Source organism: Pararge aegeria, chromosome 3, assembly GCF_905163445.1.
Source record: "Pararge aegeria chromosome 3, ilParAegt1.1, whole genome shotgun sequence".
In the NCBI taxonomy this organism is placed as follows: Eukaryota; Metazoa; Arthropoda; class Insecta; order Lepidoptera; family Nymphalidae; genus Pararge; species Pararge aegeria.
In genome coordinates, this window is record NC_053182.1 from 10,432,287 (window position 1) to 10,447,177 (window position 14,891).

Below are 14,891 nucleotides of genomic sequence, written 5' to 3' on the forward strand. Positions count from 1 at the left end.
AATAAGATCATACTTGCGAAGTCCAAATATGAACCGTATACAGAGATTTTGAATGTGCTATTTTAGTAGGTATGGGCAGAAAGTTACTAAGTCTCCGAAAAGAACCATCAGCTGTAAACATCTTTCTGCTCACTTAACAAATATGAGGGACCCAGGAAATACATTTGTCAAAAACCACATCAAGATTTTTACTGTGTCACTATATTTTAATGGAATCCCGTCTAAAACAACACCTTTAAGATAATATATATATTAGGGTGTTTCAAAAAAACTTTTTAACTTTTTTTTTTAACTGCTACCCTCTCAAATGTTTCTACTTGATATAAAAAAAAATCTTAACAAACCCGAGCCCTATAACTCAACTCTAAGGGGTCGCTATTGTTTTTTTAGTTTCCCATTTAATTAACATGGGAAAAATCGTTTTTTGTTTTAAATTTAATTTACACATAGTTAACGCAATTTTTTATAAAAAAACGTTTATTCTACTACTCTACTCTATTCTTAAAGTAGAGTCTATGAGCTTTACAAAACTATTACAAAGTACGATTATCTTTACATAAAGACTAATTACAGCTATTTAAAAATAAAAAAATTTTGAAATTTGAAGAATGCTGTACTAAAACAACACTTGCCAATGCAGAATAATTCAAATTAATAGAATCAGAAAGGCTTATTTTTCTTAACTGCTACATTGTACTCTAATTATCATTAATAAAAAACTATTAACTAGAATGAACATGTTCAATTTTTTTATAGATTATTAATATAAAAAATATGTGACAAAATTATAATCCATGATTACTTGAAATCATACACTTAATTCATTTATCTTATTGATACGACTTTTCCCGTGTTAATTAAATGGGAAACTAAAAAAAACAATAGCGACCCCTTAGAGTTGAGCTATAGGGCTCGGGTTTGGTGAGATTTTTTTTTATATCAAATAGAATATTTGAGAGGGTATCAGTTAAAAAAGTTTTTTTGAATCACCCTAATATATATAATATATTTTAAACCTGGAGATCGTCTGCATACAGGTAATAGAAAGAAGATATTTTTTAAGTAATCTAGCTAATGAAAATTTATTTAAAAAAAGAAGTGGAGACAACACGCCACCTTGCACTACACTTGCAGTAATCGAACACCAGTCGGACTACGATTCCTCAATCCGTATCCGCAGCCGGTGCCTATGCAAGTAACTATTTAATCAGTTAATGACTGAAGGAGATATTTTAAGAGAGCATAGAATAGATAAAAGTAGGTCATAAACGATACTATTAAATTCATCACTAAAGTCAAGTAAGGTCAACACCTGGTTATCCATACCAAAGCGAATATCGCCAGTAATTTTGACCAAAGCAAAAGTTGTACTATGACCAGGACGGAAACCAGATTGAAAAGGATTAAAAAGGTTACGTCTAGATAGAAAAAGGTCATCTGTCAATGCACTATGCGTTCAAAGGCTTCGGAAAGGAAAGGTAAAATAAAAATCGGCCGGTAATCAGAAAAGCTAGAGGGATTAGATTTTTTAGGAATTGGAGTAACTTGCGCATTTTTGCAGGAAGTAGGAAAAATACCTGAATTTATTGAATTATGAAAGATTAATGTAATGACTGAAATTAAAAGGTCAAGAAGAGGCATGATCATTTTACTACTTATGCAGTCAGTAACCACGCCATCAGAGTTGTCTTTAATATTGTTGGATATATTCTACTTGTTGTCTAACTTTTTACGTTTGCTATCCCAACCCCAAGAGATTTGAGAAATTTCCATACTCTTCCAGTCTTTTTCCTCGAGTACAATCATTCATGTTAATCACACAAACATTTTCCAGTTGTGGGAATCGAACCTATGGCTTTGGACTCAGAAAGCTGGGTCGTTACCCACTGCGCCAATCGACCGTCAGAACAGTCAGATTAGAACAATCGTGAAAAATGACGGGACGTGCCCGAGAACAACTAATTTCTAAAGATAATTCTTTCAGGACCTATTTAGTTTTAGACATTTTTTACAGCACACCTATTTACTTTATATCGCGTTAAATTAGAGAGCTTTTGGTTCGTTGTTGTTTCAAGGCTAGGTAGATAATTTATAAGAATAAAATTCAATTATCGTTGGCACATAAGCCTTCGTTAAATATGCGCAAACGCTACCTATCGGAACCTTATGGTATCAAGTGGCAAAACGTTTTAATTTCCACGTATACTTAGTTCACAGAGTTTGTCTAGATGGCGCTATAAATAACTTGTAAAGTTTGTTGGGCCATAGATTAAGTGAGGTTCCGTAGGTTTCGGTTTACTAGGTACCTAGGTAGTCAAACTTATAGATTGTAAGTATGCTTTGGACAGGCACAATTTAAGTCTAGGTACTGCATTAGTTTGGCAACGCGGTAATCTTTGTTAGTAAATGTATGTATGAATACTAGTTGGCGCTCAATAGACGAAATTCAACAGCATTATATTTAAGAAGGTACCTAGGTATAACTGGCTTTCTGCCGTCCTTCTCCACTAGGACCGTACCTACACGTCTTATCTTTTTTCGAAGAGAAGTTTGATACCATAGGCACACTACACGTCTAAATTGTGCCTGCTTAATGATTGCAACAATAATAAAAAACTAGTGAAAGGTACCTATTTACTGAAATGAAATCTTCGAAGAATGTGCGTTAATTAGCGTGTTAGAAATATTGGGTTAGGCTCACATAAATAAAATACAGTGCACATATTTAAGAGTTATTTATTTACTTTTTACTTCGAGATTTATTTTAGTTACCTACTAGGTAAACATTTTTCATACTAATACTTTCGCTATATTTAAAGCAGGTGCTTATAATTTATCATAGTACCTGCCGATTTAATAGGTTTGAATAGTTTTATAAAGGTTTAATTATCATGCCAAAACTTTAACCGTTATTATTATTTGGTCACAATGGTGCTTATAACAGCTTCTAGCAACTAGGTTTAATGTAAATGTGTTAATACTCATCTCCAATCTCGTTAGCAATTTGTGGTTTGTAAGAAAGTACGTTTCAATGACTCTCAATAAAAAAGTTGTTAGTTTAACTTTCCTTTATAAACAAATACTTCTCATAATTAGGTGTAAGAGAACAGATGACCTCTAACTAAAACTTCTACCAACTGTTTCTTAAATTTAACATGCATGCATATGCATGCTTGTTTTTCCACCATCACCGGTTAATTCCCTTTTTTTACCACCGACATTGACATTCCTCCAACCATGACCTACAGTTTTCGTTCAGGAATCGGGAATACAACTGTTTTTAGAGCTATTTATTACAATTTGTTTATTTGGATATTTTATTTATTTATATTTATTCTAAATGTTAGTCCATATTATATTAAGTGTTTACTTCCTAACTCTTAATGTAAATTTTATAAGATTTGACAGCCCGACCTGGGACTCGAGCCCTGGACATTGTAATCCTGATATTATCATCTGGACCACCAGAACTACATTATTGAGATATTTCCTCTAGAGCTACAAGACGTAAATAAATAGGTACCTACCTAGCTTTTTGTTTAACTCCTTTAAATTTCGTAGTCAGTGAGTGATAGGTATCTGTTTCACTCTAGGTAGGTATCTAGTTCATAGGGTGGTGCCCTCCATTTTTACCTATTAGTATCCAACAGATGGCGCTGGCAGTATTTTAGGGTTTCGTATTTTTGGGAGTTAGTAGTCTTAAAAAGTTGTATATATAATATATAGGTACACCTGTTTGGTAGTTATGAGTCTTCATATTTAGTACCTAACTTAAACCACATTCGCACCCAGTGTGCATACATTGAAAGTTTTATTATAACGCGTTATCTCATTACCGAACCACCAAGTTTCATTGAACATTCAAATTGTAGATTATTATAAAATTGAATGAACTACACCGGATTGAGCCCGCAGATTGCCAATTGAGAGTGCGAAACCTTACGACAACTTCAGGGTGCCGGTTTTTTGTGTCGGTGTGCGCACGTACCGTAAAAAGCTGAGCTGTGAGCTGGCGGACAATGTATTCCCCTCTCACAGGGTTTCGCAACTACCTACATCCTGTTAAAATCGTGTAATGTGCATGTGCATTTCGCTACATCGTAACGCTGCTAAAGAAGTATAACATTGAAATTAAAAATTATTAGATTTCATATCAATTTATTCAGCCATTGAAAGCTTAAGATTGAGTTGCAGTAGGTGCAGCTGTAGCTGCAGCCTCTTCCCGAATACGATCTTTCTTGAGCGTTCCCATGAACGCAGCCTTGTCTGCCGGTGTCTGGAAGCGACCATGTCCAAATTTGGAAGCTGTATCAATAAACTTCAGATTGATCTTTTCAAGAGCTGCCCTCTTGGTGTGGACTCGCAGAGACTATAATAGGAAAAAAAAAGATAACAATTAATATCGTTCTTTAGCTCTGCACAATGAAATATCTCCTAAAAACTATGCTTATTTGATCTCCTAAAAACTATGCTTATTTGACTTGCGCTATTACAATATCTAATATACTTACTAACAATTTAACCTCCTAAAACACTAAGCAATGAACTTCCAAAGATAAAAATTTAGAAATAAATTACGATTACTTACTTTTCTCAGCGTTATGACACGCTTTTTAGGTCCCATGCAGCAACCCTTAAGCATAACAAAGTCATTATTGACTTCTCCATAATGAGGGAAGCCTCCCATAGGCGTAATTGACTTTTCAGACAAGTCATACTCAGTCGAAGCATTGTTTTTGATAACCTTACCATCCTTAGTGTGGATTCCTGGAATAATAAATTGAAATAATCAATTCACCACCATCATCAGCCTATAATCATCCCACCGCTGAGCTCACAGAAGAGAGGGTTTTAGAACAAACATAGCTGGTTAGCAGACTAATTCAGAATTTTACAATGTTAATTAAATTAATTTGCAAGAATAGATATTTACTTATTTGAGTACATACCTTGTCCAATTCTATAAATTTTCTTATTCATTTCAGTCCTGTGATGGTAACCCTTTTGTCCAGCACGGGCCACTGTGAAGGAAACTCTTGAAGGATGCCACGCTCCAATACAAGCAACTTTACGCAGACCTTTATGAGTCTTACGGGGAAGTTTCTTTGTGTGCCAACGGGAGGTAACACCTGGAAAACAAATAACCTATCTTAAGCAAGGATTACGATATAATTATAACTACATCAAATGTCATTATATAATAACCCACTCTTGGGCAAACAGCTAACCTAGTTTACTCTAAAAGCATTAGTGTGCTGCAACAAATTAAACAAAATAACCAGTATCATCAGCATGTGCTCATGATGTGCCATGCCTTAACCGTGGATAAAGCCAATTTGCAAAATTTAGACTAATAATGGAAAAAGATAAACCAAATTCCTATTTTCCTTTCGTTCTGAGAATTGAATCCAGGACTAATAAAGAAGTTGTTACCTTTGTATCCTTTGCCCTTGGTAACACCAATGCAGTCGATCATCTCATCCTGAGCAAAGACAGAGTCAATAGGAATGGGCTTCTCAAGGTGTTCTCTGGCCCATTTCACCTTATCTTCAATATTGCCTCCATTAACTTGAATTTCCATAATATGGGCCTTCTTCTGGCGTTGCTTTAGCAGTTTCATTTGTGTGTGAGCAATGATTCTTATAACACTGCAGTAGCGAACCATCTTTTTGAAGTCCTTTTCAATAGACTTACGGCCAAGTTCATCCTGCCATTTCTTACTTGTCTTGGTAAAGGCCTTCTTCTTGCACTTATACCTGATTAGATGACATAGTTAAGCTGCTGTAAGAAAGAACCCAGCAGCCTCATCGTTGAGCGGAGACCACTTGGTAGCAATACGCACATAGCATATTTCAAATGTAACTCTCATCGTTGGAGAGGAGAGCTTTAAAATCTTTTATTAGTAATTTATCTTATTGATATTGTTTACAATCATTAACTCAAAAAATAATTGTCTTAAGTGAACAACCATTCCACTAGGGATGTTTTTTTTCCTTTTTAAGGTAAGAGTTCTTTAAGTATCTGTAAGTTCTGCCTTTTGAAGTATTGAAATGTCAGAAAGCAGTTATAATTTAGATTAAATAAGCTCACCAGTTCTTGTAGAAACGTCGACGGCAGTCTTCAGACATGTGCTCTGCCCACACAGTCAGTAGGGCACGCAGACCATGTGGAGTCTCAATGTACCCAACGACACCAACGCATACCATAGGTGGTGTTTCTATGATAGTCACAGCCTCTACAATTTCCTTTTTGTTGATCTCTGTAAAAAAATATATTATTTAAGTTTCCATAAACACATGTCACGTCTACAAACAAATAATAATTAATTTTAATTAAACACCATTATTTTTAGGTTACTACAAGTCATCATCATCATCACCATGTCAACCAATCTACGTCCACTGCTAGACATAGGTCTTTTGTACTATAAGTAAATAGGGTAAATGGAACAAACTTGTAGTTTTTACAACTTTGGCACAGCCCGCTTAATCAAATAGAAATAAATGGCAAAATTAATCAACTCACTTGAACCAGGACGGTCAGGTTCCCGAACCACGTGGGTCATGCCAGCTTTGTATCCAATGAATGCCGTAAGATGTACAGGCTTACTAGCGTCATCCTTAGGGAATGCCTTCACTTTACCACGATGACGACGGGACCTCTTCTTGGGGTAGAATCCCATGGAACCATGGCGAGGCGCTGAGAATTTTCTATGCGACTGAAAGGAAAATGATTGTTTTGTAATACATGCTGCTACGACCGCAAATTACTATGAATCATAAAAAATAATCAGTCCGCCCTAGTACATATCTTCACTCTAGAATTCAGGTTCTAACCGTTTATAAAAGATACTTTTTATCATCATGTTTATTTTAATAAAATAAGTTAGCTTAAATCCATATGAAACGATATTTTTCACGACAGAATAAATGTTTTCGTTAATATTATAATGATTGACAGTATAATTCAAGATTTACCCGAGAAGATGAAAACTTACCATGTCGAATGACTATCGCTACAAAAATGGACGATTTAGAAGGATAGTCACAATGACGTTGACTTGACATACAGAGTATGGAGGGTAGAGGTAAGGAGAGTCATCTGTGTATATGAAAAAGTGTCGTCAAAATGTATTAAATTAGGATGGCGCCACATTTGCATCAGGGTAACTCTTAAAAGAAGCGCCAAATATAAATATTGTTAGAGTAGGCTTGAAAAATAAACAAGGAAGTATGGAGATACAAGGAAGTAAGGTTATATTTACCACAATATTTTGTACAACGTAAGTTGTTGAAATTCTCAATAATTATCTACTTTAGTCGATAATGACATTAAATTTTTTAACTCGGCATACTTCAATTCATCTACGATTGCTACATTCATACCATACCCTGTGCATCCACCAGCGCCATTGTGGAGGATTTTTGAACTGTTATTTAGCGCAACAACTGGACACTTTTTCAACTTTTCTCCCATATAAGATGACTCTCCTTACCTCTACCCTCCATAATACAGAGACAACACAGCAAATATAGCAAATAATACTGTCATGCAGTGTTGGCTTGTTGGAATCATGGTCCCTGAAATGAATATGATTGTCTATGAAATCGGGAATCTAACTACTTTTCAGTACGTGATTTAAATTAATAATATTATTACTATAAAAAATATTTTAAATTTTTTACTGGATATGGATGGAAAATTTTATTGGTTCTGTTTAATTTTCATTTTAGAAATACTTCTGTTACTTCTTGAAAAAAAAATTGTGTAATGTTCCACGAAATAAGAAAAATAAGGTTGAACTTGACAATATGAACTAGCGAAGGAATGTCTGCAACTTTTCCGATTTACTTAAGCTAAAGCTTAAGTGTAAACTATTGCTCCAACCAGGTTGCTTCTTAAATAGTTTTAAATTACTATGTAAGATGGTAATTAAAAAAAAAACCGGCAACAAAGTTTGTTGTGGGCTTCTTAGACCAGTACGGCTAGCATAGGGCAGGAGACGATTATCTGCTCGGGGAAAGGATAAAACTTTATCTTCTCCCACAGCTTTATCAACTCTCAGAGCATTGGCGCAGAAGTGGAAATAATATTATATGTGTAATAATAAAAATGGCTAATCTTCTCCTCCCGTTCGTTCCCGTGCTTCAGCAGGATATAAACGGGGCTATAATTTTTGTCTCCTCTGCCTGTGCGCGTTTGCAACCCTATGAGGGTTGCAAGTTGCTTTAGTTTTAAGTTGACGAATTCTATGTCATATTTTACTTTATTTGAATAAAGAAATATTTGACTTTGACTTAATGGTTTGAGGGTTCCAGCAAAACATTGGTTTCATCGAATATTCAATTATGAATGAAAAGAACATTCTGCAAGTTGCAACATTTGAAATGTCATAATACTATTTGACAGATCATAGGAGTAGTCCATAGAGTAGGGTAAAGTCAGTGGACTTGGAGTGTGGGTAAAATATTTAGTACCTACAAAGTACCTATAGGTCATTTCAGTAGGTAAATCGTACTAAGTAATCGACTTCGATTATTAATTTTAGCTGTATTGAAAAGGGCGGGAAACTTCGTACATGGCGGACGCGCTTTTTCAAATTTTTCTTTGATTTTACTGTAAACTCGTCTTGAAAAGGATTTGGTGTTGTTTATATTGAACTGTAACTTGGCCTGTCAATTTGTGCACACGTGTTAGTGAGATTCCGGTGTAATTTCGGTGTTTTATGTGAATTTACACAGCAGCAGAAATAGTTGTTATTGGTGATATTCGTATAAATCTAACCGTATTTGGTGTTGGTTAAATATTTATTATGTGTCTGTAGTTATAGTGTTTCCAGTAAAATGGATCTAGATACACCTCCTGAGCCGCCCGACCCGGGGGCATCAGCCTCGTCTCGCAAACGACAAGGAGAGGATACCAACGTATATGCGGCCAAAAAAACTATAACTGATCCTACTCAGGTAAACCCATCCGTTCAAAGCCTTTACATACATCCTTCCTTCACCGAAGGCGCCAAGTCATACTCTGACGATGATAATGGGCCTTTTATCGTCCAAGTCTCACGGGAAGTGGAGGACCCATCCTCTGGAGCGTCATTACGGGCTATAAATTTCGGTCAATTCTTGCACAAACACAAAATTGGTTCAATTATCCACGACGGCGTCAAAAATATAGGCCGCAACAAAATTACTGTAGAGTTTACTTCTGCCCAAGCTGCCAACAACTTTCTGGTTAGTCCAGTTTTGAAGTTATGCAAATATAGAGCTATAATTCCCACATACAACATAACCAGAATGGGGCTGGTGAAAGGAGTTCCCGTGGACTGGTCGATGGACGAGCTTGTTGATTCGCTAGAGCTCCCGCCTGGCTGTGGTGAGGTTCTGAAATCAAGGCGACTGAACAGAAAATCTGTCACTGAGGGTGTCATCACTTGGGTGCCTACCCAATCTGTTGTCCTAACCTTCAGGGGGCAAATGCTTCCTGCTAAGGTATATTCATACCACACCTCACTGCCAGTTGAAACATATAAACTTCCAACAATACAGTGCCAGAACTGCTGCCGTTTTGGCCACATTAAAACAATCTGCAGATCTAAGCCCAGATGCTACAGATGTGCTCAGCCCCATACAGGTGACTCATGTTTGGTCATCAAGGAATTATCTACATGTTTACACTGCTCTGGTAGTCATTTTGCTACTGATAAAGACTGCCCAGAATTCTCCAGGCAGCAATCTATTAAAATGGTCATGTCTCAGAATAATAAATCTTACATTGAAGCATCATCTCAGTTTCCTCCTGTCCGCAGGTCCTATGCTGAGATAACAAAAGAAATGTTTACTCCTACTAATGTAACTTCCTCCAAAACCTCCTACCGGCAAACAGTTTTCCGCTCTCCTCGTCCCCGAGCTCCTCTAGCAAAGGGCTACGATAAAAAAGCTGTTCAGACTATTGTCGGTGATTACTCCTCATCCCTTCCTAATGGATGCGCTCTCAACAACAATGTTGAGAACCCTCCCTCCCAAGGTAAAATGCTTGAGTTTATCTCCGAATTTCTACTTAGTATTGTCGCTCCATGTAGTGAAATTCCCTTACCGCCCAACGTTGCCAAAAACTTAAGCCAACTTTTTAAACTACTCCAAAATGGGCCCAATAACCCTGCTACAGTGGAACTGTAAAAGTTTACGTCCCAAGAAACATGAGTTAACCTTCATAATCCCACCATTCTTCCTCCCAAAGTCCCCCGTCCTTTGAGTGTTAAATGTTTTTTAATGTTTGTTTTCAGTCCTTATTGTAGATTTTTATGTAAATATATAGTAAGTAATAAAATTAAAGTATAATGTACAAAAAATATCCGTGTAAGATATATATGCATGTGTTGTCTGTGTCCTTAGGTTAAAGAGCTAACTAGCTAATAACAACTATTTCTTGGTACAAATTCAAAATTAACTTTTCATTAGTTTCACCGATCAATCTCCTTCGTGCCTTCTTCATCTACAAGACATTGGCGAAATACCTTGTGCCCAGTTGGCGCAGACAAAAGCCATAAACAAGAATTGAATTGAATTGAAGTACCTATAAGTAATTTGGGAATTTTGGTTTTTCGTTTGCTGGGTTTCCGACTGTCTATAGTGGATTACCGAGTATAAAAACAAACTTAGGTATAACTGAGCTAGTTGTTTTCCATTTTTGGCTATTGTTTAACTGTACTTACTATTTAAAATCAAAACAAGAGCCAAAGAGAATAATCCTACCAATTCACGAGGGAGACCAGAAGACCCGAAGACCCGAAGGTACGAAAACTAAAGACTGGACTAGTGTCGTAGCCTAGACTCGAATCAGGGAAACCAAGAGGTTGGGCGAAAGCCGGTTTGGTTTGTTTGTTATTGTAATTTGTATCTGCTTAAGTCATTGCGGTCTCTGTTGTTTTGTTTAGAATCATTCATTTTTTTGCAATTATGAGATGGAGATAGTCAAATATTTGTCCTATTTGTCAACTTACCTAATACTTTACTAAAGCTTGCCCTGGTACAAAGCCAACAAACAGCAGATCCTTGTACTCAGAAATTTGAGTGCCTTTGAGATTATCAATGGAACTTAGTTAAGCAAGACATTTCAACCCCTAAGCCTTACAGGTCTGGCTGATGTGACTATTAAACCGTTTTTCCATGTATCATTTCTGCAATTTTTTATGTATTCCTTTTTCTCAGTGTGAGTTCCAACCCAACATTATAAAAATAATCAGCATGGAGACTAATTGGAATTTGACGTTTATATTCAACTTGCAACTTTGTCCGTGATTGTTTCTTTAATAATATACTGCTCCATTTTGGGGACCAAAAATTACTAGATGCAAGCTATATTTATGTTCCAAATTTTATCACTACCTGTGCATATATACCAAATCTGGTATCATACCTGGTACTAAGTAAAATAAAACTTACAAACCTAATAATTGCCAAAACAAAAAAGGAGATCATTGTATATAACCAACCTGCAGTGCCCACCAACAAACACAAGCAGCTTGGGGGGTCTATGCTCTTAAACTATCTCTTCAACGAGGGCTGTGCCCAGCATTGGGAAAGCTTTAATTTAATATTGCGATGAGAATTAAAGATATATTATTGGTCTCAGTATTTAAATGCAAGAACAAAGAGATCAGAGTGGACAAATAGACCATGAGTATAGAAAAAGGAATTATTATGATTGAACTGACAACAGTACTCATATAGGATGGGCTCAAACATTTATTGAATAACTACACATGAGATTTACTTTATATGTTTACCAAGCTTACAGTTTTTATTTTTCTTTTTGATTATTTGGGTATTAAAGACTTTTATAGTAATGCCTACTTGTATCCTCAAATACTAATTTTTATATTCTTTTTTTAAAGGAATCAATACCCTGCTACATAAGTGATTATATTATTACGGTAATTATGGCTGGCCCCATGGAAAGAATTCAAGTACTTGACGATATCGAAAAGGATATCATAACATGTTTACAATGTGCAGGTTAGTATCTGTGTCAATTTATTTGGTTATATACAAATATATTTACAAATAGTGCTAGTATTATGTGTACTGAGCTAAGCCTTAAGGAAATATTTATTTATTTGGGCTTCCTCTACTTCTGTTGCTGGGCCTTTCTCAGTACATGGTTGGCTGGAACTGTCCTTTGTATGTGTGGCTGCTAATGTAGCTCCCTGACGGATCACTCCAGTCAGCCAGGCTCACTGCAGAAATTAGCAGGCAACTAAGGTCGCTGAGTGCTTCAGGGAGTGTTGCTAAGAAGCCAAGGTGTCCTGCATGTTGTTATGTTACTCCATTGCATTGGAGCATTATATTTATTTCATCTATCTCTATGCATGCTGTGCATAAAGAAAGACGTTTATTGAATGGGCCGTCCCTTTTATCATACCTACAGCTGTCCTTAGTTTGTCCCACTATAATTGCAGTAATTTAGTTTTCATGTCAGTGTAGTATGAGATTGTAATCCCTCTTATAGAATCACAATTTTGGTGCTCAGTTTAACATAAGTGGCAATGTTTTGTGAATAAACAATCAGATATCTGCTTCCTTGGCTCTAGCTATTGGCTGAAATTTCCACAAATAACTGTGATAAACTGACACTGATATATCACTACTCTGCCCTACTTTATGGAAACAGTCTGTCCACTATGTTGCTTATCTTACATCTCCATTCTGCTTCAGTGGAAGATGGACCTGATGCTAAAAGCATCCAATATTTACTCAAGACAAAATATTTTTATGCAAACTCCCATTCTAAATATTCAATACTAACCAACTTTTGGAAGAATATCATCTGATTTGTGCATATTACAGGAAACATGCTGGGCCCTGTAGTAGCATCTATACACTGTTCCAATTTACCACATGAGCTGTATCTTTTATAATACTATTATAAATATTTGTGAAAGCAAATTTTGTATATTTTACACCTTCTTTTATATTAATAATTGTTTTCTTGCAGCTCAAGCATTGTTAGAGTTGGGAAAAGAAAAATCTAGCCAGAAGCAAGCTGAAAGTAATACCTCTCAATTCCTACGAACTCTGAGCCAAGTTGAATCAAAATTAAGTGATCAAATTAATTACTTGACTCAAGTTTCTACCGGTCAGCCACATGAGGGGTCAGGTTATGCATCCCAGAAAGTCTTACAAATGGCATGGCATAGACTAGAGCATGTAAGATCCTGGGTGAATGAGCTAGACAGACTGAAAGCCTCTCACTTGGCTACTGCAAATCGCACAGCAGGTGTTTCAAATGGCAATATGACATCTTCTAGTACCAGTACCCAATAATAACATATACCTATGTTTTAAGAAACTCTGAGCTTTTATTTATTGTTACTGTTCAGTAAAATATTATTACTTGAATACTATGTCACTTAGTTAATATATTGACTAATTTGGTCCTGTTGCTTAAATGTTCCAAAACCTACTTTTCGAATAAAAAACAATATGATGCTCTAAGTGCACCATTTCGGCCATAATACATAATATGCTTATTACCTATGTAACCTTTATCAACCAATTCCCCGCCCACTATAAGACACCATGCTGGCGAAGTGCGGATTGGTAAACTTTAACACGCCTTTAAGAACTTTATGGAGAACTCCCAGGTTTCGTTCGCTAGCAAAACAAATGATATTTCAATAATTAAATTAGAAACGCACATAACTCTAAAAGTGGAAGGTGCGTGCCGGGCATCGAACTCGGTCGCCCGAAAGGGAGGCCGTAGCCTTAATTGCTAGGCTATCACTGCGTCATATACCTAATTTAAGTTACAAATAAAACAAAAAAATAAACAGATAGGTACCTACATGATATGGTATATGATATATCTTCTCATGATATGGTGTTATTGTATATTTTCATATGCTGTGTTTACTTTTAAGAAAACATTACACTTAAATAGAATAGTTAAAATTTTATAAACGGTTGTATTAGTGTAAGTGTTTGTAAGTAAACCTAATAAATAAAATAAAATAAAATACATATCTAAGCTAAGAAAATCATTAGACTGGCCTTGGACTTTAAGATTTTTGATCCCAATGGTAACGAAATGCTATTGAAGGATGTGTGTATCGATTATAAAGCATCCCCCAGTCAAAATATATTAAATGTACAGAAACCTTCCAGTTACATTTTTATTATAAGTATAGATACGATGTGTGTCACTACACAACTGTGTTCTTTCTTAAAAGTAACTAGGGTCATTTCGCCTGTTTGCGTCCACTTAGTGGAGTTGTTAGGTTTGAACGTGAACAAAAAAATGTCCGTGCGGTAGTTTTTAATCAAATATGGTTGTAATGTAGTCCCTATATAGTCTTGTCAAGTTTAATGCACAGTTTTGGATCTGATGTTTTATTCTACACAGGTACAAATAGCTGAAACAGGCAATTTTCCCATTTAGCGTCCACAAAATCCAGATTGCGTCCGCCTGTGGACCAATTGGCGTCCACCTGTTTAGAAATAATTAGGGAGGGAAATAGGAAATAAAAAGGGAAGCTTGTGATTTTAATCAAAACATTTATTTAATAATTGCTGATATCATAAAAGTAAATATAAATTGCACTTCAGGATATTTTTTTTCTCCTCCAACTAACTCCATTAATAGATTCACTATTATTTCGAATATCATGTTTATAGGATGACTTTATAGGATTCTATTTTACCATTTCGGTACAAAGCCTTTAAAATTGACCAAGTGCGAATCGGACTCGCGCGTTCCGTGTTTTATTCTATTTTTTAATATATATTGTTATAGCGGCAATAGAAATACAGCATCCATGAAAATTTCAACTGTCTTACTATCACGATTAATGAGCTACAGCCTGGTGACAGACGAACAGCGAAGTCTTAGTA

At 35.8% G+C, this 14,891-nt stretch overlaps 2 protein-coding genes and 1 non-coding gene across 5 annotated transcripts; 1 reads left to right on the top strand and 2 right to left on the bottom strand.

Moving 5' to 3' along the window:
- Nucleotides 1-4,138: 4,138 nt before the first annotated feature.
- On the bottom strand, nt 4,139-7,121 carry LOC120637126 (60S ribosomal protein L3). Its single transcript, XM_039908784.1, has 7 exons — nt 6,998-7,121; nt 6,526-6,718; nt 6,091-6,259; nt 5,434-5,756; nt 4,950-5,129; nt 4,589-4,767; nt 4,139-4,369 (listed from the first exon to the last, which is right to left on the bottom strand). The coding sequence occupies exons 1-7, from the start codon at nt 6,998-7,000 to the stop codon at nt 4,178-4,180; spliced, it is 1,239 nt and encodes a 412-aa protein (XP_039764718.1). The 5' UTR covers nt 7,001-7,121; the 3' UTR covers nt 4,139-4,177.
- Nucleotides 6,786-6,865, bottom strand: LOC120637496. Its single transcript, XR_005659435.1, has one exon. It is a non-coding gene; the product is annotated as a small nucleolar RNA U43 (small nucleolar RNA).
- A 3,454-nt stretch (nt 7,122-10,575) lies between the features above and the next one.
- Nucleotides 10,576-13,523, top strand: LOC120637090 (mediator of RNA polymerase II transcription subunit 11). Of its 3 annotated transcripts, none has more exons than XM_039908726.1 (3): nt 10,576-10,854; nt 11,897-12,017; nt 12,997-13,523. In XM_039908726.1, exons 2-3 carry the CDS (start codon nt 11,942-11,944, stop codon nt 13,323-13,325), a joined length of 405 nt encoding a protein of 134 aa, XP_039764660.1. In that variant the 5' UTR covers nt 10,576-10,854; nt 11,897-11,941; the 3' UTR covers nt 13,326-13,523. The 3 variants fall into 3 exon arrangements, with proteins under 3 accessions (XP_039764660.1, XP_039764659.1, XP_039764661.1); XM_039908725.1 differs by having other exon boundaries at nt 10,576-10,793; XM_039908727.1 differs by having other exon boundaries at nt 10,791-10,874.
- Nucleotides 13,524-14,891: the final 1,368 nt, after the last annotated feature.

Coding starts and splice junctions, on each gene's coding strand:
- LOC120637126 (XM_039908784.1), bottom strand. Junction 5,130..5,433: donor CAAGGGCAAAGGATACAAAG/GTAACAACTTCT, acceptor TTTGTTTTCCAG/GTGTTACCTCCCGTTGGCAC. Junction 4,768..4,949: donor AATTTATAGAATTGGACAAG/GTATGTACTCAA, acceptor TTATTATTCCAG/GAATCCACACTAAGGATGGT.
- LOC120637090 (XM_039908726.1), top strand. CDS start 11,942: ATGGCTGGCCCCATGGAAAGAATTCAAGTACTTGACGATATCGAAAAG. Junction 12,018..12,996: donor AACATGTTTACAATGTGCAG/GTTAGTATCTGT, acceptor GTTTTCTTGCAG/CTCAAGCATTGTTAGAGTTG.